Genomic DNA, 25,280 nt, shown 5'->3' with positions numbered 1-25,280 from the left:
CCAAGCAGGCTTCCCAGCAAGCTTCTTGGAGGAGCAGGCCCAGGCTCCCCCACATAATTAAGGAAGCTTAAAGCCCGGGCCCATGTAGGGCGTGGCCCACCAGCAAGGCGATCCAGAAGAGGCGCATAGGGCAATCTGATGGGTGCCGGGCTGGATGGAAGCGGCTACACACATGGGCATGGAGCTCACCAGGGCTGACTGCTGGAAAAGCCCTGGGGGAGTGGAGGCACAGCTGTAATTTACCTCAAAGATAGTTTAACTGTACACACACACACACACACACACACACACACACACACACACACACACACACACACACACACACACACACACACACACACACACACACACACACACACACACACACACACACACACACACTACTATGAGCCAAAACACTGGCTCTTCACCCGACTCCAGAGAGACCTGCACAAGGGCTCAGCTCCCAGCGTGGGTCTGCTGGCACAAGGGCCTGCCCAGACACAGGGCCTCTGCTGTCCTCCGCACAGGACAAGGAGGGGCGGCCTTGCCCCTCCCACAGCTGTCCAGGGAGATCGGACTCTTCCCCTCACTCCCCTACCGCTGACCAGGCCACTTCCAGCGTCAGGGCTGGGGCCCCGGTCCCTGCAGCGGGCCTGTGATGCCTCCGGAGGTGGACCTACCTTCTCCAGGAGGTCCTGGTTCGTCCTGATCAGAAGCTGTTTCTCCTCCACCCACGTGGAGTCCTGCGGGAAACACGGGGTGGTGACTCTCACTGGAGCCACAGGAGACGGGCAGCAGCTGTGTGCACCCCCCCACACACACCCAAGGAGGAGAACGGCAGGGCTGTCACCACCCCTTGCCCTCTCCTGACCCCTCAGCTGGCCCCTCCTGCCATTCCCCCACTCTCCATGGTGACCCAGCCTGCACCCTCAAGGATCGCCCATGCCCTGTGGACTTGCCCTCTGTGGTCCTGTGCCCACTCCCACTCACGCATGGTCCCTGAGCAAAGGGCAAAGAGTCTCTCCATAGCCCAGATTCTGTGGGCTTCCTAAAACCAGGCCAGGGCTATACAGAGCCGGCTCCCCCAGAATCCCAGAATGGGGAGAACAGAAGACAAGCAATGAAAGTGGGGAACTCTCCCTGCTCTCCTTTCTCCTTTCTTCTCCTGATACTCAGCTGCCAGGCTGGGCCCAGGTCCCTCCCAAGGCCCAGTGGGTCTCCCCCAAGTACTCATGAGGAAGGAGGGGAGACATGACTCTGGGGACCTGCTTCTGGGGTCCAGAGGTCAGGCCAATTGCTGAGGGCCACGTGTGAGATCTAAGCCCTGGCCCTCTAGTGCCTTTGAATTCTGGCCACCCTCAGAGCCCTCACCTGCTCCCCAGAGATGAGTCAGCACTGCCTCCAAGCCGTGGGCTCCAGAGCGCTCTCCAGAGCAACCCACGACCCTGCAGAGTCTCTTGTGACCCGCACCCCTGTCTCCCCACTCCCAGGGCCTCAGTGTGACTTGGGACCCGTGGAAGACTTCACTCCCTCCTCGGCCCCCACGCTCCCGGGCACTGTGGCCTTGAGGGGCCACAGGACTGGCCAAGGAATTATGCTGAGTGAGCAGACAGCCTCACCCTGCAGGGCTGAGCAGAGGCAAGTGCTGAGTAGTTACAAGATGGGGCCTCCATCACTGGGTCCCCAAGCAACTGTGTGGAGCAGATGACTGTCTGTCCACAGGGAACAGGGGTAAGGGCAAGAAGCCAGCCTCATCACACCCTCTTAAGGGTGAGATGTGAGGCAATCTGTGTCTGCAACCAGGACAGCACCTTTCTGACAGAGCCTGGCCAGCCTGGGCCTGACCGCTGGGCCTCCTGTGGCTGCAGCCCTGGGACACCACTTTAGAGAGGCTGGTTCCATCCAGAGCCCCGCCCCCCTCCAGTACACCATCTCCACCACCCTCTCTCTCCCACTATCCAGCAGGCCCTACAGAACCAAACTCAAGTGTGAGCTTCAGGAGGCAACTCTAGAGTGAGAAGCATAGGTGCTTTTCTGTGACAAATCAGAGTCCAGAATCTGCTCCTAGAGAGCTGCCTGGTCCCGTGGCCTCTGCAGTAATTGAGTTTGTGGTAGGCAGATTTTGACAGGCACCTATTCAGGCTCCAGTCAAGACTCCATTACAACTTTGCTTTTGGAGTTACCGCCTATTTTTTTTTTAACCAATCTAGGGAAGGAAAAGCCATGCTGGATTCTGAAAATGTGCAGCAAATGATCACCTAGGTTCTGGTATTTTCTCCCTACTGTCCCTAATGCTGTGGGTACAGCTCCACAGAATGTCCCCCTGGGCACAGCGGGAGGCCAGACACAAAGCTTTGCAATAGCACTGCCGCCCACCTGCCCCTTCTCCACCAAGAGCTTCTCCAAGTCTTCGATTTTGGCCTGGCACCTCAGCAAATCAGCCTGCAGCTGCTCTCGAGTCTGGAATGGAAAAACCAGGATGTGAGCAGGGGACCTCGTGTGGTGACAGAGAAGCAGAGCGAATCTTGCTGGGTGTGTTCAGCAGCAGATTCAAGATGGAGCTCCCGTGTGGAGTGTGCATTCACTCACCCACCTGGTGGGGCTGAGGTTCAAGTACCAGCTGCCAACAAGAAGTTAAGGAAGAACTGGAAGGGTGGGAGGTGCTCACCCACACCCCATCTCCTAGACCAGCAGGCGAGTGCCCAGGGAGAAAACCAGGGGCACAGGGCATAAGTCAAGTCTCTCCAAGCTCTCCCTCAATCACCAAGCGCTTTCCTACTTGTTTAATGCCATCTACATCAAGGCCTGAAACCAAATACCCTGAAGACCATGCAAAGCATGTAAATACAGAAAGCCCACCAAGCATGAGGTGACAAGGAATCAGGGGGACTGTGGCAAAGTGAAGGCACCTTATGTCACCACCAAGGATTAGGCAAAAGGTCCCTTGAGGAATATGTGACCCCCCCCCCACCTTTCCCTGAGTGTCTCTTGACTGAATGTGGGCAGATAGATGACATTAAAAAGCAAAACCGATTCAGCCCAGATAAAGCCGCGCGTCCCCTGCTCTCACCCTCCCAGGGAGCTCACTCCCTCTCACTCCTGCCCACCTTCTTCCCTGGCAGTGGCTCCTCTCTCATCCGCCACCTGCCAGAGTCCTATAGTGTCCAGCCACGGAACACCTGACCACCCTCCAAGTCCCACATGGGCTCAGTGCCACCTCAGAGCTTTTATCACAGCGGCCGGCCTCATCCCCGGCTCTGTCTGGGCCCTCCTGACACCTTCAGGCCTAAGTTTCCTTTAGTAGGCAGGGCTGATGCCCTCACCTAACGGGCACTGGGAACAGAATAGGTGGTGTGGAGAGCATCAGCCATCTGGGTGCCCTCTGCACTTTCAAAAGGAAAAGGAAATCCAGGTCTCTGTGCCACCAAGTGGGAGAAGGGCCAGAGGGAAGAAGTTTCTGGAAGGGAGAGCTCAGCCCTATATGAGAGACGTGTAGTCTGGACTGCAGTGGTCAATGGGCCCTGAGCGCCTGTGAGCCTTCCATGGGGTGTCCTGGGGTTCTCAGACACAGGGCCATGGGTCTAAAGCCCGCAAAGGTATCCCAGTCTGTAGCCTATCACTATCGTAATTCTGACAGCACAAGGACAAGAGTTCATGCAGACAGCATCACTGACAACTAGAAGCCATGTACAGTACTGGCTGACCCCAGCTGCCAGTCCAACCCCCTCCCCCCATCAGCCCTGCCCTAGCCAGCAGCCTACCTACCACCACCCCCAAAACCACACCCACCAGCCCCACATCTGGCAGCCAGACCTCTGTGTTCAGGTCCCCTCCTGCTGACCACATATTCACCAGCTATGCCCCACCAGCCACGCCCCTGACAGCCAAGCGGAAACCATTGCACTCACTCACCCGGGCCTCTCTCTCGGCATCGAGTGTCCCCCCCACCTGCTCCTGAAGCAGGGCATAAGCCCTCTGCAGGGCCTGGTACTCCCTGGTCAGCTGGCAGAACCTCAGGTCCGCCTCTTCTCTGGTTGTGGTCTTAATGTAACGGAGAGGAAAGCAGTAATTAGGACAGGATTTTCCACAGCAGCGCCCCTGTGGGAGCTTGGGACTGCTGTAAGTGAAGGTATAAACAGCAAAGGCCCTCCTCCCACCTCCATGTCTCCTGGGAGTCCTTCTGCAGGCACACTAAGTGACAAATGCAGAAAGATGGCCACCAGAGCCTTGCTTAGAGAAGTGGGGGAACCCAACACCACAGAGATGACCATCCTGAAAGTCCTGTTAAACACAGCACCTGCAGCCCTGTGAGGCACCCATCCCCCACAGACACAAAATAGAAATCCCAGAAGGTTCCATGACCCCTCAGTGGCAGGAAGTAAGTAAAGCCCAAGTCTGGCTGGTCTTACTCAAGGTAACCTAAGGAAATGTAAAAGTAAAACTCCAGGTTGGAGGGAGCAGAGGCCTATGGCAAGAGCAAAGCTGTGTCCAGACCCCCAAGCAGGACACTCAGCGGGCAGGGTAGCGGGGAGGAAGGCGTGTCTTCCTCCCACAGGAAAGAGGTGTCAAGGGGACTATGATGTCTCTCAGAATTCTAGCGTAAGAGGTCAGGGTCGTCCTGACCTCCCTGGGGACACACCTGCCAGTGTCCACCGCACGTGCCTTGTTTTCCTATGGACAAGCAGACCTTGGAAGAAGCCAGCCGGAGAGGCCATTCTAGAAGGTGCCTCAGAAAGGGCTGTCGGGAGGAGGGAAAGCCTGCCCTGGTGGGTGTGGCCAGCTGCCCAGTGTGGGATGTGAGGGCCCGGGAGTGGCCACGTCCATGCCCAGCCCAGCCCGCCCAGAAGCTGCAGAGGGATGCCCCTGCCCCCAGGGAGCTGGAGAGAGCAGCCCTGGGCCGGCCTGAGGCCTCCACCTCTGCCGCACCCTTCTCACCCCCTCAGGATCAGGGGAGGGCGGGCAGGGAGGAAGTTAGAGAGCAGCCCAGTCTGGCACACAGCGGGAAGTCTGTGCTAGAAAAGTAGGACTTTTTAGGTGAATATGCTTCTGGGAGAGCAGAGGAACCGCCCCGCACACCCAGCCAGCAGCACAGCACTGGGCCTGCACCACACAGGTGGGCAGGAGAGGGCAGAGCAGCCGAGGGGAGCAGTGGAACCTTGGAGGGGGCCCCACCTGCTTCTACACTTGGGGTAGCTTGGATTTTCTCCTAAGAATCACCAGGCGCTGGCGCTGGCGCTGGCTCCACTAGGTGGCGTGCGTGCCTGTGTGTGTGCAGGGACAAGGGAGGGTGACGCAGCCATTTCAGCCAAGGGCTGCGCTTAGCCGCAGCAGCCACAGGCTTCTCTGATAGGAACAGGAAGGCCAGTGCGGGGGTCACTTGTCCTCGGCCCCAGGGCTTTGGGAATGCACACCGGGGTGGCCAATGGGCGGGGTAGGAAGGCCCTGCACCTGCCACGGCTTGCTTACGTCGTCCAGGTCCTCCTCGGGCGTGGCTGGGGTCCTGTCCGTCCTGTCCGTGTTGTATGAGGTCTCTGACAATGTTTCCGAGTCCACAGACTCCTCATCAAATCCAAAAAATGTCTCCACAACATGCTTCTGCAAGAGGCAAGGGCAGATGTCAGGCCCCGGGGGGTGGGGGAAGGGGGCGGCAGCCGCCGCAGCCCCTCCGGCCGCCAGGGCAGAGGGGCGGCAGTGCAGGAGCCTCAGGGCAGCACAGGACGTGGATGGTGGGCTGCAGAACTGCTGGGGACTTGCAGCCAGTGTGGACTGGGCCTATTTGGGAGTTGATGACCTCATGGTGAGTACAGAAACCTCCAAACCCAGCCCAGTTCCTTCTCAGGGAAGGAAAAGAGAACACACTCCCCCTCCCCGCCCTGCATCTAGGATGTACTTTTCATAGCCTTCCCCTCTCTTCTGTTCTTAGTTTGACCCACATGGAACAGGAACCCATTCCTGAGCCCCAGACTCAACCGTAGGCCATGCTCTGGACAATGGGAGCTATAGGATGACTGACTTACCACCGCGACCTGCTCCTTTCAGTGCCCGGCCTCTCAGTTGCTCAGGTCCCCAAACCAGGGAATCTCCTGACTTTCCCCTCATCCCTTGTACCCAGACCACCAGGAGGAAACCTTATTAGATCCAACTGCAGCACCCAACTTCCCTGTATCAACCGAGTGGCATTCTGCCTTGGTCTAAGCCACCTTCAACCACCTCCACTGGTCTTCCTCCCAACCTACTCTTGCCCCCCAACCTGGTGGCCAGAGAGGGTCCACGCCGGGGACACATGGTCTTCAAGGCCCTGCATGGTCGGCCTCTCCCTCCTCTCCTCTACAGTTACCACAGGACCTTTGCACTGCTAAGACAGTCTTTCCCCAGAATTCACAGGGCTCCTCTTGGATCTTTGCACAAATGCAGCCAGACCAAAAGGCTTCCACATCCCTGTGACTACCCTGCCCCATCTCCCTCCCTCCTCACCATTCCCCTAGGCATTCTGTTTACATCTCCCTGGCTTCCCTCTAGAGTGGAAGCTTCATGGGGGTCTGGGGTTGGGGTCTTCTGTCCCCCACTGTAGCCCACAGCCCCCCTCACAGAAAACACTGCTTGTTAAGTGAGTCTACCTGCATGTATCTGGTAACAAACGCAAACCAAACTACCACAAGTGTCGGGTCCAACACTACCAAACACTACCCAGCCACCCTCCATATGTAAAGCTGACCTGACTAGGGTCACTGGAAGTCCCACGCCTATGCAGCTGCGGGCTGACAGCAATGGTAACCCCACGCAACGCCCGGGCAGTCTTCCAGGCTCCCTGTCATCTCCCCCCAACTCCAAGCCCCTGATGGGCCAACCTTGTTTCTGATAAACACTGCTAATTGCCCAGCCTCTGGGGACAGCCCTGTGTTTGCTGACTGGCGCCCTGGGCCACCAGGAGGCCCCTGGAAGCCTCTGGGTCACATTCCTGGCAGGCAGTCCACACTCAGTGTGGGGCTCCGTCACCCACATGTCAGCACAGATTGCCAGGAGGCTCAGGAGCAACAGCAACCTGCCAATCGCATTCGGAAGCCCCGTGGGACTCATTGTAGAACCCCAATAGCTTGTGGTGGTAACTGTGGATGCTGGCCAAGCTGCCTCTGTATACAGCCTACCCAGAGCCAGGCGGAGCCTCAGGCAGTGGACTGGGGCGGGGGGGGGGGGGGGGAGGGGAGAGGGGGAGGGTCCTGGGAGCCCAAGACCACTGAGACCCACACAGCGTGGACAGAGCGGGAAGCACCTGAAGCCACTTAGAGGCACAAACCTGACACAAACCCAACACAGAAGTGCTCTGCACCTTGGTAACAAGGAGGAAGCTGGGCAGCACAGCCAGCACCAGTGCACAGCAGCCAGGAGCAGCGGGATCCAGTGCCCATCTGGCTTTACCACAGCCCAGCCGGTCAGCGTGTCTCCTGAGTGACGCACACTAGCAAAGCCCATCTGTAATGTATCTGCCTGTGCTTTCCAGACACAAAACAGAAAAATCTCCTTCCTGTTTGACAAACACAGTGGCCATCTTCTTCCAAGACAAGGCAATTTGGACACACACACACACACACACACACACACACACACACACACACATGAATGGGCTTGGAACTGGGCACTGGTGGCTCATGCCTATAACCTTAGCTACTCAGAGATCTGAGGATCACTGTTCAAAGCCAGTTCAGGCAGGAAAGGATGGGAGGTACTCTTATCTCCATTAACAATTAGAAAACCAGAAGTGGCGCTGTGGCTCAAAGTGGTAGAGCGCTAGCCTTGAGCAAAAAAGCTCAGGGACAGTGCCCAGGCCCTGAGTTCAAGCCCCATGACCAACAAAACAAAAGAAAAGAGAAAGAAGACTGGGCTTGCGCCAATGCCCAGCATGAGAAGCTGTCAAGTTTCCTGCATCTCTATTCCTCTAGATCCCCCTGTGCTCTCCGCCGAGATGCTCAGGCATGGGAACCGAGGCCTGGGCCTGGGCCACGTGAGCAGGGCACACCGCCATGCCTCCCCTCTCCTTGAGAGCCACAGCCACCAGCAGGCTTTTTTGTAAATGAATCCAGATATGTAAAATGTAGGCTGGGCCTAATGGACTTCAGAGAAACTTTCCTTCCTCCTGGACAGTTCCCAGCGGGCTGAAGGGGACAGAGGGGAAGCAAGGACTCTCACTTAGTCCCACCATACACACATGTGCACACAGAGCCCCTCCATGGAGTCAGCCTCAACCTGCCAACTCGCTTCTCAGTTCCTCAGCAATTCATCAGAATCTCCTGGAAAATGCAGCAACTTCTGAGCCCTGCTGGGAACTCTCAAAGAACCACCCACCCCACCCCCCGTCCTCAGCCAGCCCTGTACCTTCATGCTTATAGGTCATCTCCTGGCAGCCGGAGAAGTAGAGGCACACGAGGGTGCAGAGACACAGGAAGAAGGAGAAGTACAGCACAAACAGGATGTACTCCATGACGCGCCGGCCACACGCAGCGCTGCTATCTGGTGGGGGCAGGCTGGGCTCCCTCTCCAGTCCCCAGTCCCCACCAGGCGCTGACCCTCCAGAAAGCTTCCTCCTGTCCCTCACACCTGCCCCTGTCACCATGGCTTCCTGAGAACTCATTGGCTGCAGAGGCCTGAGGGCGGGGAGGCCCCAAAGGTGCCCTCTTGGTAACGGGTGTTGCACTGGGACAGCGCAGCACCTAGATGCCAGTGATGCCAGCTGAGAGCGGAGAGGAGCCCGTCTCCAGGGTGGCACACTGCGCTCGTCACAGAGGACAGCTTCCGAGCCAGCCTGACCCCTGGGACCTGCTTGGAAGGACTCAGCCTCCCTGAGCCTGGAGCTGGTGTCAATGGCCCAGCATAGGTCCTGGTACCCGGGGTGATGAGGCCCCCAGGTACAGCAGTGGCAAAAGAAGCTGGGAGAAAAACCTTCTGCTTCAGGACCAGAGCCCTAGAATGAGAAGGTGGCTCCAACCTCCATGCCTGGGAAAGGTCCTGGCAGATCCGAGACCACCATGCACACACCCTGGGCGCACCCACGCCATTGGCTCTCCTGCAATTGTTTACACAGACGAGGATCACCGCTGAACAAGCATCACCCATCCAACAGAGCCCCCAGGCCTCCAGCTAGGCCCACATCTGCTGGGGAGGGTCCAAGGCCTGACATAAAGAGCAAAGACCCTCATCCCAGGAAAAGTGCAAGTCTTCTACCACAAGAGAGCAAAGCTTCTGTGCTGTGGCAGACAGCAAAGCCACATCAAAAGTGCTGTCCAGGCACTAGTACCTCATGCCTATAAACCCAGCTATTGAGGATGAAATCTGAGGATCATGATTTGAAGCCAGCCCTGGAAATTCCACAACTTTTAGCACCAATAAATCACAAAATCAAGCTAGAAGTAGAGCTGTGGCTCAAGTGGTACAGTACTAGCCTTGAGCAAAGGAAGACCCAGGAACAGCACACACACAAAAAACAAAAACAAAGAGACTGCTCAGCAATTGGTCTCCTGAACACTCTACTGGGAGTTTTATGGGGTGCATCATGCCAACCATATCTAGTCAATAGGACAGGCTCTATCCATTCCCTTTAGATGTTAATGTCTGGGGTGAAATGGTACTCACTACAGGCTGCTGTACAAAATGACACAACTCTTCCATACATCAGTAGGGGGCGCTGGTGCCCTGGTCAAAGTCTGTTTCTCCCCATCCCTCCTCATTCCAGACACTCAGCATGCCATCCGTGGGAACAACCCAGCTAAAGGGACACAGCTTTCTGCACAAAGGACTTTGCTTTGGTGATATTTACAGATGCAAAAAGAGCAACACTGGTAAAGGGTAGCTAAATTATTGAATGATCAGTACGTAAAATGTCCCACAGTCAAGGCATAAAATATAGCTGGCCCCCAAAGGCCAGCTGTGTGGGCAGACACGCTTATTATAGCATTATTCCCAGCCCTGAGGAGCTGCAGGCAAACATGCCCTGCGGCTGCAGGACGGAAATCAAATCTAATGGCCCATCTACTCAGCACATTATACAGCGGTAAAAATTGGTATTTACGATGAAGGGCATATAGCACACTAAGTACTTAAGAGTCTAGTGTTAACCAGCAACTCAGGGTATCACAATGTCTTCTCCAGTCACAGCAGGGGGGATGCATCCAAACGCCAACACCCAGTGCCCAGTGGAGGCACGGGGTGGGGTTGGGGCACTTTTATCTCCCAGGTCTGGCTGTTATGGCCATGAGAAAAGCACAGAATTCAATAGACACTTCTGCCAGAACAACTTCCTGTTTCTGAGATGCCAAGGTTATTAGTATAGGTAGACCGGTTTCTACCTGGGTGTGGTAGACCCTGGGCCTTTCACTTTAAGTCTACACCTTAGTCTTCTGAGTGGGTCTTGCATTGCACACACCTGTGTCTCCTGAAACTGGTGCTGTGGACACTACAGTGGCAAGCTTACAAGGCAGCAGCAAGGATTAAACGGAATGAGGTAAACAGCCGGCCATTCGAGCACTGGGGACACCAAAAACCTCTGAGGGCTGACTTCTTCCTAGCAGCCCCAACCCCAACATGCCTCAGGAGCAGAAGGGGGCACCCGTGGGCAACATGTACCTCGCAGATACATTGTATTTGGCTCACAGTATTTGAGATGTTGGCACCAACATTTAAAAATCCTGAGATCGGGGCTGGGAAGGTGGTTCAGTGGTAGAGCGCTTGCCTTGCATGCCTTGAGGCCCTGGGTTCAATTCCTCAGCACCACATAAGCAAAAAGAAAAAAGCCGGAAGTGGTGCTGTGGCTCAAGTGGTAGAGCACTAGCCTTGAGCTGAAGAGCTGAGGGACAGCGCCCAGGCCCAGAGTTCAGGCCCCATGACCGGACCCCCCCCCCAAAAAAATCCTTAGATCCCAGGGATGGGAGGGGAAACTGGGGGAAAGCAAAGGAAGAGGAGATACTGTCAAAAGAAAGCAAGGAAGGAAGGAAGGTATTCGTTACCTGACACATGAAATGATAATGCCTTGGTACAACATCTTTATAACAATAAAAGTATGTTTTAAAATCCTTAGATCTGGGGCTGGGAAGTTGGCTCAGTGGTACAGCGCTTGCCTTGCATGCATGAGGCCTGGGTTCAATTCCTCAGCACCACATAAGCAGAAAAAAAAAAAAAAAGCCGGAAGTGGCGCTGTAGCTCAAGTGGTAGTGCACTAGCCTTGAGCTGAAGAGCTGAGGGACAGCGCCCAGGCCCAGAGTTCAGGCCCCATGACCGGATCCCCCCCAAAAAATAAAAATAAAAAAATAAAATCCTTAGATCTTACATAAAAGTGTCTAGTTTTAGCAGGGCGCTGGTGGCTCACGTCTGTAATCCTTGCTACTCAGGAGACTGAGATCTGAGGCTCTGGGTGCAAAGCCAGCCTAGGCAGGAAAGCCCATGAGACTCTTATCTCCAATAAACCACTAGAAAACTGGGAGTGGCGCTGTGGCTCAAGTGGTAGAGTGCTCGCCTTGAGCTGAAGAGCACAGGGACAGAGTCCCAGCCAGAGGTTCAAGCCCCATGACTGACCAAAAAAAGAGTTTCTAGTTTGAATTGTGTCCTCCCAAAAAGAGTTGAGTCAGTTAGCTTATGCCTATTATTTTAGCTACTCAGGAGGCTGAGATGTAAGGATCAAGGTTCAAAGCCATCCTGGGTGGACAAACCACAGAGACTGTTATCCCCAACTAACCAGCAAAAATCGGGAAATAGAGGCGTAAAACGCCAACTTTGAGCAACAAAGACAAGCAGAAATACTCTATGTCCTGAGTTCAAACCCTAGTACCTGCACAAGAGAGAAATGGGCATGTGTACACTCATGTGCACACACTCACAAGATGTTGAAGTCCTAACCATAACTCTGCAGAACACAGCCTTCTTGGGAAACAGGGTCATTACAGAGGTGATCATTAAATTAATGTGAGTTCATACTGGAGAAGAGTCCAAATTCACTGACCCATCCTTAAAGTGACAGTCACATGAACACACACCACGGGGAACAGCCTTCCAACAAGTATGGCAGACCACAGTTATGCAGCAGCAAACCAGGGACTGCCAGAGATTGCTGGGAGGGACACAGAAGAGCTCTGCCACGGTCCTGATTTCAGACTTCAGGCCTCTGTGACTGGGACATACATCTCTGTCCGTCTAAGAGACACACTTTCTGCCACTTTGTGAAGTGAACCCTAGAAATCTGATCTACAGACTCAACTTGAAAGTATGATGTCAGACACCTGCTAGCCCACCTTCTACCAACCAGTATTCTAGGCGTGGTTTGGCCCAGCCCCCACCATTCCCTACAAGTCACCCTGGCTTCAAGGCTGTACGTCCTTCGCCATTCACTGTCCCAGCTATACAGCTGTGTTACCTACAGAAGAGAAGGACTACGCTGATACCATCTATCAGAAGAAAACACAGGTAGGAGCATGGTTCGGTACAGCAGGAGACCCATGTCATTTGCATGTGACATGACCCATGAAGAGGATTCCCTTCTTTCCCATTTCTTCCAGTCTGTTCCCTTCCACCCCAGATTGGCCCCGTGGGCATCTGAGCTCACAAAGCCCCGATTCTCCACTTCAGGACATCTGGACACCAACACTGTGAGATGGTGGACCTACATTCTGCAGAAAGAGAGCAGTTCTGGGCCCAGGACTAGTGGCTCAGGCTTGTAGACTTAGGCAAGATCAGGACTGAAGTTCTGGGCCAGCCTAGGCAGAAAAGTCTACAAGACTCCATCTCAAAGGAAAAACAGTGGCACATGCCTGTCATCCCAGCAACAAAAGGTAGCCCAAAGTAGACAGATCACACCTCAGGTGCACCCCGGCCAGGCAGCAGGACCTTACCCTAAAACTAACCAGTGCAAGAAAGGGCTGGAGATGTGGCTCAGAGGCACTGTGCCTGCCTAGCAGAGAGTGCATTTCTGCACTGTCCCAAAACACACAGCTCCTGGTTTTTCAGAACAGGAAATTAGACTGCACAAGCCAGTCCGAGTGTCCTGAAATCCTTCAAAAGGTCTGAAGATATATGTTTGCAATTTGGGTGAATACACCCAAAGCCTAAATACAGAATTGCACCAGTAAGTTTTCATGAATAAATTACCAAAACTGGGTCACATCACACAACCATAATTTATGCTTGAGAGATGGGGGTAGCAGGGCTTCATCACCCAACATGCACACATATGCCCCTATATGCCCCTACATGGCGCTCTCCTCGCCCTTCCCTTCCTTTCCCCTTCCTTCTCCTCCCCTCTCCTCCTGATGCCAGCTGACCCCACAGCTCCATGGTGTGGCACCGACCAGGCTCACCTTAGGCGGCTTCAAGCTTTTCCCTCGATGCCTCTTGGAACGCAGCAACCGTTCTCTCTCCTGAGAGACAAAACACAATTGCACCAGTTATGGCTGTCAGGCCACGCTAGCTCTCAGGGAGCGCTCCCTGACTGCTGCACCCGTCCACCTGCCTGGCTTGGGCGGGTCAAGGTCCGCAGCAATAAGCCCTTTACACAAGGCCCTGTCCCACCCATACCACGCAAGCCTGTTTTCTGTGGGGGTCCGGTGACCGTCCACCCGAGTAGGTGGACAGCCCCTCAGCACAGCAGCAAAGTGTGGGGCACCTGCGGCCTTCACCTGACCCCTCATAGTCTGGTTCTTCCTTTGTCACACAGGGCTGGACCCTGCCCTACAGAGCTGCCCCAAGAAAGAGACAGGAACCTGGGGCCACTAGTGGTGGAAACAGCCCCCGTGGGACAGGGACGGGAGGATGGCACTCAGACAGAACAGGGCTGTCCCTTCTGGCACAAACCCCACTGGTCCAGCAGGACATACCTGGCATGCAGCCTCAGCCCACCGTCCATCAAGTCTGTCTCTATCTTCCCTAGTCTTAATTTCATTTCTTCATCTAATCATCTCTTTAATGGAGGTATTTTTTCATCCTAAGATGCACCTTTTGTGTAATGAAGTAAAGAAAAAAATGAAGATAGGTAGGTAGGTAGGTGGGTGAGTGGATGATGGATGGATGATGGATGGAAGCAGGCGGCAAGGAAGGAAGGATGAAAGGGGCAGAGTTGACAGAGTGAACAAGGTAGTTCTGGACAAATCCTTTCCTACAATTCTGTTTACCTATTCTTCAAAAACCCACGGAGGGGCCTCAGGAGCCTCCAAGGCAGGCAGACTGCATTCTGCCTCTACAACCCAGCTCAGGCCTCCTGTAAGAGTACCCCGCCCACCTAGAAGAGGTCTACTCCCTGCTTCCCCTTCAAATATCTACACCCCAACTGTCATGAAACACCACACACAGCTTCAGCAGGGCCTTTCAGCTCTAGTCTGATCACAAGGTCTGGGTTTGCAGGCTCAAGTTTACGATACCTTGGTCATGAACTGAGTGTGGCTCAATGGTATTTTGTGCCTGTCTAGCAAGTACAAGACCCTTAGTTCAAACCCAAGGAAGGAAAGAAAAGAGGAAAAGGTGGGAGGGAAGTGAGGGAAGTTCATGCCTGTAACTGCTAAGTTAAAAAAAATGAATAAACTACAAGGTCAGTTGCAGGGCAGCTTGGGGAACATAGCAAGATTGTGTGTCTGAAAAAAAATAATTAACTAATCAGGAAAGTCAGGAATTCAAAGACTTCTCAGGAACAGATCAGGCTGGATTTTCTTAAAACCCTGGTGTCTCTTAACCGCAGCCAACAAGGAGACAATTGGAGAAGCAGGAGTTGCCATGGAAACTGTTCCCAGGTAGCCGTGGTCTCATTCTAGAGACGCCCAGGCTGCACCAAGTAGACGTGGGCACTGCAGGGAATGGGAGGGGGGCTGGGAACTCCTGATCGCACCTGGCTGCCCACTCCCTCTCCTGACCCAGACAGGCGCCCACGTACCAGTGAGAGGTCATCGATGACGTGAACCCCACGCCCTCATACAAGTGAGGGCTCATCAATGATGTGCCTGCCCCCCATTCCCCACAAGGCCCCCTCTCTCCTGAGCCCCATGCCCTTGTACCAGCGAGAGGTCTTCGATGACGTGCTGCTGCTCCAGCACCTGGAGCCTCAGGAAGGCGATCTCCTGCTCGTCCCGGGTCAGGCTGAGGTCGTCCAGCGACGTGTGGCGCCTCAGTGAGCTCTGGGCAGACAGCTTTTCCTTCTGCAAAGCATGTGGGGGGGGGGGGTCAGCTGAACACACTGGGGACAGTGCTGAAGTGTGGGCTTCCGGGGTGGAGAGGGGGTCGGTGACCCCGCCAGCCTGGAGATTCTGCCTCGTGAGGAGGAGGCCGGCAGGAACTTACCACTTCCACGTTCTCCCTGGTGAGGTTCTTGATCTTCTCCTCCATGCGCTGGATGCTCTGTAGCAGGTCCTCGTTCTTCTTGTTCATCCGCTTGTTCTTCTCTACCAGCGGCTTCAGCTGCACCTCTGTCTCTCTGGAGCGCTTGAGCTGCAGTGGGACACACACTGGTCAGGCAGCCTGAAGGCCCCGGCATGGCCAAGCTCCGGCCACACCTCAGAGACTCCACAGCTCCCCCAGCTCCCAACACCAGAGCTTATGTCCTAGACGGGGCAACCCCAGAAACACGGGACAGCGCCTCCCCAGGCTGAACCTTGCCACACCTCGATGACGATGATGATGATGGTGATGATGATGGCCTGGTCAGTGGTGACAGGAGCAGGCCGGTGGCCTACAGATGGGCTGGGGTGGCTGACCTGTCTGAGGTCGTGGGTCATACATAGGAAGGTCAGCCCTGTCACCTATGCTGACCTTCCTGGCCACCCAGCCCCAGTCATCACACACTGGCTGCGGCTCCACAGTCTTCAAACCACAGCCCGCAGTCCGCCAGTGCCAGGCTCAGTGCTGGGCAGTGCCGTCATGCCTCCTGTCCTGTGTCCTTCCAACCTCACGGCTCTACCCCCGGCCTCTGGAGCCCCTCTTGTGCCCCTCTTGGCTATCCTGCCTCCAGCCCAGCCCCTGGGGAGAAGAACCTGGTGGTGATGGATTCAACTTCTAGAACAACCCATATGGAGGACAGATCAATGAGACAGACTGGGGAAGTCATGGTTGGCTGCGGTGTTACACTCTTAAGGCACCTTCCTTTTCCTTCTGAGCACAGCACCCTTGGGGCAGGCTCCATTTCCGGCTGATTATGGTTGACTTCTCAGCCTCCATTTCCTTGGCTATAAAATGGCAGCACCCACCAAGATTGAAGTCAGAATTGGTGATTTTATGAGATTTTAATGGACAAGGTAAACAGCTCCAATGTCTAGTACTGTTGCAAACATCACAAGGACAGTCAAGGTGACACCAAGTCCTCATCACGAACCTGAATGGGCCCTGGCCCCTGCCTTGACCAAGGCAAGCCACACGCGACACTCCACAACCTGAGCATGGAGGAACACCTAGCAGGCTTACTAGAGCTCGTAGCCAGCATGAAGCTGGTTAGGAGCCGGCTGTGTTCAGACACTGGTTGTGAAACTGACGGTGTCTGAAAACTCAGAGTTGTGTAGACACAGTCCTGCATCTAGAAATCCACCCCACGCAGAGGAGGCCCCAGCAGCAGAGCCGGGCGTGGACTTCCCCGTGGGGGTGTTCACTGTGAGCACAGGAACAGGAGCAGCCTGGGCACTCCATGTGGGTTACAGCAGGTAGAACCTCAGGTCCCTACGCATGCAATGCAAGATGGACAGAGCTGTGCAAACCAGCAGGGAAGATGTCGCCACTAAGTCTGGGGGGAGAGAAGTAAACTGCAAAAATATGCAGAAAAAAATCCCTCGCTGCAAAACACAACAGCCAAACAAAAAGAGGGCTGGTGGGGGTCGTGTGGCCGCCCCCAGGTTGGAGACCATGCTACGAGTGTGCTGGCGTGGTCTGACTGCTAGAAGCTGCCAGTGTCTTCCCTGAGTCACCCAGCAAGCTGTCATTTGGCTTCTGAGTGTCTCTGTGCTGAGTGGAAATAGGTCAGATGTAGTAGTGATTAAAGCCAACCTGCCTTTAAAACCACTGGAGGGAAATGAATTTGTTTTTATCCTGTTAAAACCACAAAGAGCCAGTATAGGTGTGCATACTTGTATTCCCAGCTACCTGGGAGGTGGAGGTAGGAGGATTTTGGTCTAAGGCCGCCTGGGCAAAACCTCAAGACCCTATCCCCAAAACAAACTGAAAGCAAAGAGAGGGGTCATGGCCCCAAGTTCAACCCTCCGTAGTAGTAATGGTAATAATAATAATATAAATGTTATCACACCAACTATGAAAGGAATCTTCAATATTCGGATTTTTATTTTTGGGGTAGGTTCTCCTTATGTAGCCTAAGTTGCCTCAGGCTCCTGAGAACTGGGATTACAGACATGAAACACGGTGCCCAGCCCTGAAACTGAATTTCCCGAAACTAGCCATGCCCCTCCCTATTCTGGGCCTTACTCTGAGATACAGAGTGAGCTAGGTGGATGCTCAGGGGTTTCCTTCTAGATGGGTATCAAGGTGGGCAAGAGGGAACACACGAGCAATTTGTGTTTAAATATGCCTCTTCACTATCAGAGGAAAAGGAAGTGGGTTTGTAGGTCAAATCGTCGAGACCAGCGGTGCTCAAGGGCCCTCGGTAGGCCAGCCACTGATGACTATGGGGACTCCTACATTTCGCACCCAAAGGCTCATCGCTGCCACGCAGGGACCAGGAGGTACCACATGCTCTGCACGTGGGAGACCAATCACTGACCATGTAAGGCCCTGAGCCACGTTGGCCCCTCCCCCCTGCAGCCTCCCATCTCCTGGGCCAGGTGCGGCGGTAGCGCTAAACCTAGCCAGGGCTCCAGCCTGAGCTCTGTCCCTGGTAGTTTCCAGAATGATGGCTGTTAATCTTTGTTCTGAAAACTGCTTCCATCACTTAATATACTGGGTACATACTTCCTGCCAGCTAACTGCTCTTAAGGACTGACGGTGTGCAAAGCTTCCATGGTTCCTGGGCTCAGGGTCTGAGAATGGAGCCGCTGTGTGCTTAGTTGTTCTTGGTCTCCACTATAAACAGCGCTGTGGCAGACATGCTCACACTGCTCGCTGCCTTCTCTACCTGCTTTCTGAGGATGATGTCCTGCAGAAACAACAGGCCATGGCAGATTTCTTTTAGGACCAGGTGTTAAGACTTTCTGAATCAATAGGAAAGCAAGCAAGCTAGGAGGCCTCTGCGTTCACATCATGTTTGAGGCGTTTCCTGGCCCCAGAGCCCCTCCCTGGGTCCCTCCATACACTACCAGTCTTGGCCTGGTTACCAGTTCACTCCTCTCGTCTGCCAAGAGGGTGTTTCTGTCTTCCAGCTTCCGTATCACAGAATTCAGTTCAGCGATTTTTAGCTGAAATCGCCTCACGTCTCGCTCATCCAGATGTTGATCCTAAAAAGAAAAAATTAAAAAGCAAGATTCATGTGTGTTTTGAAGAAGCTGAACTGCTTCGAAGGGCTCTGTGGAGCCTTCCAAAGCCCACACAAGGTGTGGCAGGTGACACACATTGAGAGGCCGTGTGGGGCGGGAAGGTAGAAAGCACTCCAAGCCTTCTCACGTGCTTGTGGGGTATGCTTTGCCTCCAGGTGACAGAGATTTGAAATCCTCCTAAGGCTTCCCAAACACCCAGTCCCTGGGGACCTCAAGATGAAGCCCCACCCCCGCTCCTGCATCTCCTACAGAGGCCCAGCACATGCCAGAATAAGCCGGGATCCCTCCGTGGCAGATTGTCTACACTAGAATGCCCACCCCTCCTGCAACATGCAGCACACATCATTCACTAAAGATGCCCCAGCAGCAAATGAATGAACATGGATGAATGTTCCTCTGCAACTTTGCTAAGAGTCCAGTAATTGCCCCAGTGCCCCTGCATTTGCTGCTGGGGGGGGGGGGGAGCAGCTTCTACTGGTCTTCAGGACTCTGCCATTGTCCCTCCCTGTCCTGCCTGGGTTCCCTCCAGAACGCCCATCATGTGCCCCTCCTCCGAGGGCACCATGTCTTCCTCGGCAGCTGAGCTGTGGCCACAGCAGGCAGAGGAGGTCTGCCGCTGGTGCTGCATGCTGGGCCTGGCCCACACTGAATGCCAGTGAGCATGGGAAGAAAATGTACCAGAGAAAGGGATGGATGGGAGGACAAGGAAGCTCAAGGATGGAGGAAAGGCCAAAGAACGGCAGGCGAAGGAGGCAGGAGGAAGCGGTGGCTGAGCAGTCCGCCCAGCAGCCCGGACACGGTGGAGGCCCGGGCCCTCACCTGGCTGCCCATGAGCTCTGCCATGTCCCCGATGCCAGGCGGGAGCTCCCTCTTAGGACTGCTGTGGTGTCGCTCTGCCTCTTTGACCTGAACCAGCTGCTCATCCAAAGCCTCTTTCTGCATAAGCAGCCTCTGCGTCTGCCCGGCCTGCACGCCCAGCTCCTTCTCCAGGGCCAGGATCACTCGATCCTTCCCTTTGATTTCATCCATCTGAAAGAGAACAGGCAATGGGGAGCAGGCTCCTTACCAGGAAACTGTGCTCAGGACCTGGAGCCTGAGGCCAAGTCAGGTGAACTGGGCATGCTCAGGACCCATAGCTTCTAGAGCCCACAGCCCAGGCCTGAATCCCCTTTATTCCCCTGAGGACAGAGAAGACAGAGCTCTGGGTCCAAGGATCTATGCAGGCAACCAAACCCAGCCTGGATCTCACCTTCCTCCCCTTAACAACTCACGTGAGTCCTGACCTCTCAGTCTACTTGAGCTACACTGGCTGTTGTGTTACTTTGTTCATTTGCACTCACTGACTTCAGGATACTGCATCAACCATTGTATTCACCAAACAAATTCAGTCGCAGTTTACTGGCTTTCTGTGTTGTTGCACTTGATAGCTTCTTATATTCTCACATCTGTGTTTATGAGAAATGAGTCTGCATTTTCTTTTCTTGTAATAACAACGGGAATCAGTTGTGTTGACTTTATAAGTAACTTAGAATGTATCAATATGTGAGAAAAACTCTTTTCTACAAAAGCGTGTTTCTTAAAAGTTCCTACTTTGGCCTAGTAGCTTGGCTCTCTGTAAAGAAAAGAAGAACTGCTACAGGATAAGGAAGAAACTTTGAAATGTAAGTTTTGCCTTAAACTGGTTTCTTTAAAGATGGAATTAAGACCTCAGACTGTTCAATAAATAGCAGAGGGTCACTGTACAAAAGGAAATGTACTATTACCTGACTCAGGTAATAATAATCCCTCTGTACATCACTTCTATAAACTAAATATGATGGCAGAGGGTGTGAGTATATTGAGATTGTGTACAGTTAGTCTTATTTCAAAGTCACCTTATGTAAATACATTTTACTCTATTCAAACTAGGCAATCATGAGCAGACTGTGAACCTGAGCTCAACCAATCAGAGCAGAGGGGCGGGGCCTGCTGCACTGAGGATAAATATTGGAGCAGCCCACTCTGTGTGCTTGCTTGGCTGACAGCACACCCTTCTGCAGAAGTAAGTTTTGCCTTCCTGAGACAATGCTTTAATTTCATGTTTACCATTGTGACTCCAATGGCTCCTGGAGAGCTATTTATAACAAATATTGCTCTGTTTTCTGGAAGATTTGGGCTTAAAATCTTGGCAAAGGACTCTGGGTCTAGGCTTCTCTTTGTTTAGAAAAGTTATTGCAGACTTAGTTGGTGGGTAACTATAGGACGGCTCAGGGTTTTCTCTTTCTTGTGTGTCCGTTCTGGAAAGTTACACTTGTTGCAGAAGAATCCCCATCTCACGCACTGTCACATCATTTGTTGGTGACACAGCCTGATGTCCCCACTGCCTGTAGGGGCTGTGGCAACCCCCCCTCCATTCCTCACACAGGGACCTGCAGTCACTGCCGCCTGCATCAGTGTTCCCAGGGGCTAATTGGCTCCTGAAATTACAGATTGTCTTTCTAGAGTTCATTGTGATTCTTGCTGGTTATGACTTCCTTCAGCCTTACTCTGGGAGTTTAACTGGCTATACTTTTCTTTCATCCTGAGATGGTGGGAAAGCAGCCAACTTTGATAAAAGTGTACCACGTTCTTTGAAATGCAACAGTCCCCAGTGCTGGACTGCAGCTTTCGGTCAGGGTAGACCACGAAGCTTAAGTCTCCATGTCTGTATTCACTTGCTGTGCACATATTCCAATGCTAGCTGACAGGAGTGTGCTCATTTCCAACTCTAATTGGCGCTCCACTTCTCCTTTTAGTTTTTTTCTTTCATACATTTTTAAGCTCACTATTATTACTATTGGTGGTGGTACTGGAGACTGAACTCAAGGCATTGTATTTGTAAAGCAGGTGCTCTACCTCTTGAGCCATGCCTCCTATCCTTTTTTCCTTGGATATTTTCAAGACAGGGTCTTGATTTATGCCCAGCAGAACTTGGGCTGCTACTTGTGCTTCCCTGTATCTCTGAGGATGACACCATACAACCCCCGGCCTCTGGCTGACGTCAGGGCTCCCCCATGGCTGCCTCCCATGCAGCTAGGACTACAGGTTGGAGCCACTGTGCTCTCCTACTAAGCTGAGCTCACTCTTTCTTTGTAACAAGTATCCCCCCCCCCATTTGTCTCTAGGGAAAGTGGCATGGACACAGCCAAATGCCCTTTACTGCCATCTGCTCGCAGCCTTCTCTGCTTCCCCTCACGACCCATCCTCCACGGGTAGCTCTCACTGCCACCACTGTCGAATCTCAGCTCACCTCGGTGGTTTCTGCCTCCAGCACCACGCGCCTTCCATCTGACCAGGGTGGCCGTGTGTGGCAGGCCCTTCCTCTACTGCACTGCCTCCTAAGTCCAGTAACGCAGTGGAGACGTCCCCCTGCCTACGCAGCCAGGCTCACTGGCCTACGAGAGTACCCCACGACCCACAGAATACTCCACGGAGCAGGCTGGCCTAATCTGGGGGATCCCCTTCTGAGACGGCATAAGCATCGGCTGACCTTCAACCCTGGTGGAGCCTGGCCAGGGGAAGGGTGATCTCCGCCCTGCCCAGGGGGCCTGGCTGTGACCTGGTTCGCCTGGGGAGGGCTCCTGGAGGGCTCTGAAGAAGCCTGCACTCCACATTTCCTCCCACGTGCTGCGGGCACCACAGCCCGTCCCAGCCTGCCCCACCGTACCTGCAGGAGTATTCTGCTCCTGACTGAACATCCAGAGGCTGGGACCACAACCCCGACTCCTTCTTACAACACTTCTACCGTATCTACCATGACATTGAAGCCACACACCAAGAAACAAGGGCCGTGCCGGCGTTGGCGGGAGCCCCATGCCCGGCTTCAAGGTCCCCGTGTGTTCGAGGAGAGGAAGAGTGCTGCAGGGGGCGAGGAGAGGGCCTGTGGCACGCAGAGCGTGTGGAGCAAGTAACACACGGGCGCACGCGCAGAGAGGGCAAGCGCGTACCAGCAGACATGCCCACGGGGGGGGGGGGGGGGACGTACTACGTGGGGACACGTACCACGTAGGGCGCGCAGGGAGGGCCCGAACCAGCTGGGGCGCACGCCAGCAGGGCACGTGCCACACAGGCCGCGCGGGGAGGGCACGCGCCACGCGGGGTGGGGGGCGCGCGGGGAGGGCACGTACCAGCCTGCGGATGTCGCGCTCGCACTCGCGCTTGATGCGGTGCACCTCGTCCTGGTGCGCCTGGTGGGCGGCGCGCAGGTCGGCGGCCTTGGCCCGGTCGGCCTGCACGCAGTGGCCCAGCGCCTCCTCGGCCTGCTTGCGCGCCGCCTTCAGCTCCAGGATCTCCTGCTGCAGGCGCTGGCGCTCGCCGTCGAAGGCCCTGCGCGCCTCGTCGCGGGCCTCGGCCAGCAGCGCGCCCTTGACCTTGTCGGTGGCGCCGTCGCGCAGCGCGCCGAGCGCCGCCTGCAGCCGCAGCAGCTCGGCCTCGCGGACCTTGGCGGCGCGCGCCGCCTCCTGCTCGTGCTGGCGGATGAGCGCGTCGCGCAGCGCCTGCAGCTCCTTGGTCTTCTCCTCGTGCAGCTTGGCCTTGAGCTCCGAGATGTAGGCCGTGTGCCGCCGCTGCTCCTGCTCGCGCTCCAGCTTGGCTTCCTGCAGCCGCTCGCGCAGCTTGCCCACCTGCACGGGCGCCCGCGTCAGCGTCCCCGCCGGGCTCCCGCCCCGCGCCCAGCGCCCTCCCGCAGCCCCGTCTAGCCTTTCTCACTGCAGTGGTGTTTTATTGGTTTGCTTTTTCCCGCCTTAATGTTGGAATAACAGGGGAGGGGGCTGCGGGAACCCGTGTTGGAGCCCCTTCCATTCAGATCCACGAGGAAGGGCCATCCGTGGCCCCCAAACACCCGAGCAGACTGTCAGCCAGCCAGCCAGCCAGCCCTGCACCCGGCCACGCACTTCGCCCCTCTCGTCCTGCTCCCTTGTTTATAACCTACGCAAAGCCGCCCCTGACCTCGCAGGTCGGTGCAGGGTCATGCACCGCTAAGGGACCCGGTGCTGTCTGCTCTGTGGACACAAAAATGGCTGCACCACTGGCTTGTGCCTGTAGTCCTAGTTCCTTGGCAGGCTGGAATCTGGTGGGTTACACAGTTCAAGACCAGCCCAGACAGAAAACGTCTGTAAGATTCTTCAGAATAACCAGGAAATACTGGTCAGAGGCATGCTCAAGTGGTAGAGCACCAGCAGAGCAAGCAAAGCTGAGCGATCATGACTCCCTGGGTTCAACCCTGGTACTGGGGGGCCAGCATCACCAGCAGGTACTGCTGAGGGAGCCTAGCCTCACAGGACCTGGACCCCCAGTGCCTAGGGCTGGAGGCATCCGTGCCTGAGCTCTCAGCCTTGTCTGTGCCCTTTACAGAGGTACGTGCCCAAGCACCAGGCTGGGTCAGACAGCCCTGGCTGGCTCTGCCCTGAAGTGAGCTATGCCAAGGAAACGGCACAGTGGTGCCAGCACACTGGACACCATGGGGCTTTCCACTGTTTACTTCTGGGCAACCCTGAACTGGACCCTGACCAAGTGTGGCCTGAGCTGAGAACACGGGCGTTCTGACACTTCTAGTCGCTTGTCTGAGGTCCTGAAGCCAGGCAGGGGCCAGCCAAGCAAGGGCAGACACCAGGTCTACACAGTGTCCAAGCCCAGGCTCCACCCTGTGACAGCCTGTGCCCTGTGCCCAGCCCTCAGCCCCGCATCGTCCCCACTGGCTCCAAAGCACAAGGTAAAAGCGCTCACAGCACAGAACCAGGCCTGTTCCCAAATGGCCCAGCCCTACGTCCCGACCCAGCCCTGCTGGGGGGTCACTCCGCCTCATCTCGGACACACTAAGACTCTCAGAGCCTGAGATCACAGCCATCGCATGGCAGGCCGTGAGTGAGCCCCGCAACCTCTGCCATGCTGCCTGTGTCCTCAGAATGGATGAGGCGCAGGGCATAGAGACACCCTGGACCAGGCTCTCCACACGGCCCTGTGATGGGCACAATGGCCTCTCAGTGTGCCCATCCCCGCACCCCACCCTACCCCACCCCACCTTGCTCTTTTCCTGCTGGAACTCGATCTGAATGCTGGTCAGCTTGGCCCGCAGCTCCTCGTTGGCCATCTGCACCACATCCGTCTCCATCTCGGGCTTCTCGCCCTTGCTCCGGCTTTTCTTAGACATGCTTCCTCTGGGGTTGAGCCACTGGGGTCCTGAGGTTCACACCCGCCCTCCAGCAGGCTCAGCTGCCAGCTCTGCCGTGCTAAGCAGTGGCACAGGGCTCCACTCCTCTTCTTTGTAACCCACCATCACTTGAGATTCTGGGAGAGGGAGGGAGCAAAAGAAGAGAAGGAGGGAGGGAGCTGTGTTAGCAGAAGGCCTGACGTCTCCCTGGAGGATGCTTCTTGCTTGAGCAAAGAATCCCCTGAGGTACTAACAGGCAGGGTCTTCTCCCCCCACAAGCCAGCCTGCACTTCCTGGGTAACCACACCAGGCCTGGGTCCGCTCCCAGCTCTGCTCCATCCTGCCTCAACAGGTGAAGACACCACAGCTACAGCTATGTGACCCGTGGGCCATGGTCTGTGAACATCTATGAGTGGGCCTGGTCTCATCCTAGACTTGAAGGACTTGGGGACAGGGAGTCTTCTTGCACATGCTCCGTCCACACCCCCAGCTACTGGGGCAGGGTCACAGGTCAGAGAACCACACTCTGAAATGGACTCGAGGCCTCTTAGGGTGAGTGATCTCTCCCCTGCCAGGTAGATGCCACCAGGTTACAGATGAGGAAACGGAGATGCACACAGACTGAGAGATAACCATGGCACACAGCTAATAAGAAACACTCTGCGTGGCTGAGTGGTTCCATCTCTGGTCCCAGTCTCCTTGCCACA

General features: G+C 55.1%; 1 protein-coding gene across 13 annotated transcripts in view; it reads right to left on the bottom strand.

The window, feature by feature from the left end:
* Positions 1–25,280, bottom strand: part of LOC138808186 (janus kinase and microtubule-interacting protein 1) — a 77,883-nt gene that overhangs the window by 19,483 nt on the left and 33,120 nt on the right. For 6 of the 13 annotated variants that reach the window (XM_069994138.1, XM_069994139.1, XM_069994142.1 and 3 more), the window contains exons 2-12: positions 24,445–24,710; positions 22,553–23,047; positions 19,227–19,436; positions 18,231–18,368; positions 15,283–15,429; positions 15,000–15,140; positions 13,317–13,376; positions 5,431–5,577; positions 3,895–4,023; positions 2,359–2,442; positions 663–725 (exon numbers count right to left, since the gene is read on the bottom strand). In XM_069994138.1, the coding sequence (XP_069850239.1) occupies positions 663–725; positions 2,359–2,442; positions 3,895–4,023; positions 5,431–5,577; positions 13,317–13,376; positions 15,000–15,140; positions 15,283–15,429; positions 18,231–18,368; positions 19,227–19,436; positions 22,553–23,047; positions 24,445–24,573 (1,743 nt within the window). In that variant the 5' untranslated portion in view covers positions 24,574–24,710. The remainder of the gene's footprint in view (positions 1–662; positions 726–2,358; positions 2,443–3,894; positions 4,024–5,430; positions 5,578–13,316; positions 13,377–14,999; positions 15,141–15,282; positions 15,430–18,230; positions 18,369–19,226; positions 19,437–22,552; positions 23,048–24,444; positions 24,711–25,280) is intronic. The other 7 variants (XM_069994146.1, XM_069994141.1, XM_069994149.1 and 4 more) reach the window with 3 other exon arrangements.

Source organism: Dipodomys merriami, unplaced genomic scaffold (assembly GCF_024711535.1).
Source record: "Dipodomys merriami isolate MVZ:Mamm:240054 unplaced genomic scaffold, mDipMer1.0.p SCAF_446, whole genome shotgun sequence".
NCBI classification, from domain to species: Eukaryota; Metazoa; Chordata; class Mammalia; order Rodentia; family Heteromyidae; genus Dipodomys; species Dipodomys merriami.
This window is presented reverse-complemented; position numbering and strand designations above follow the sequence as displayed.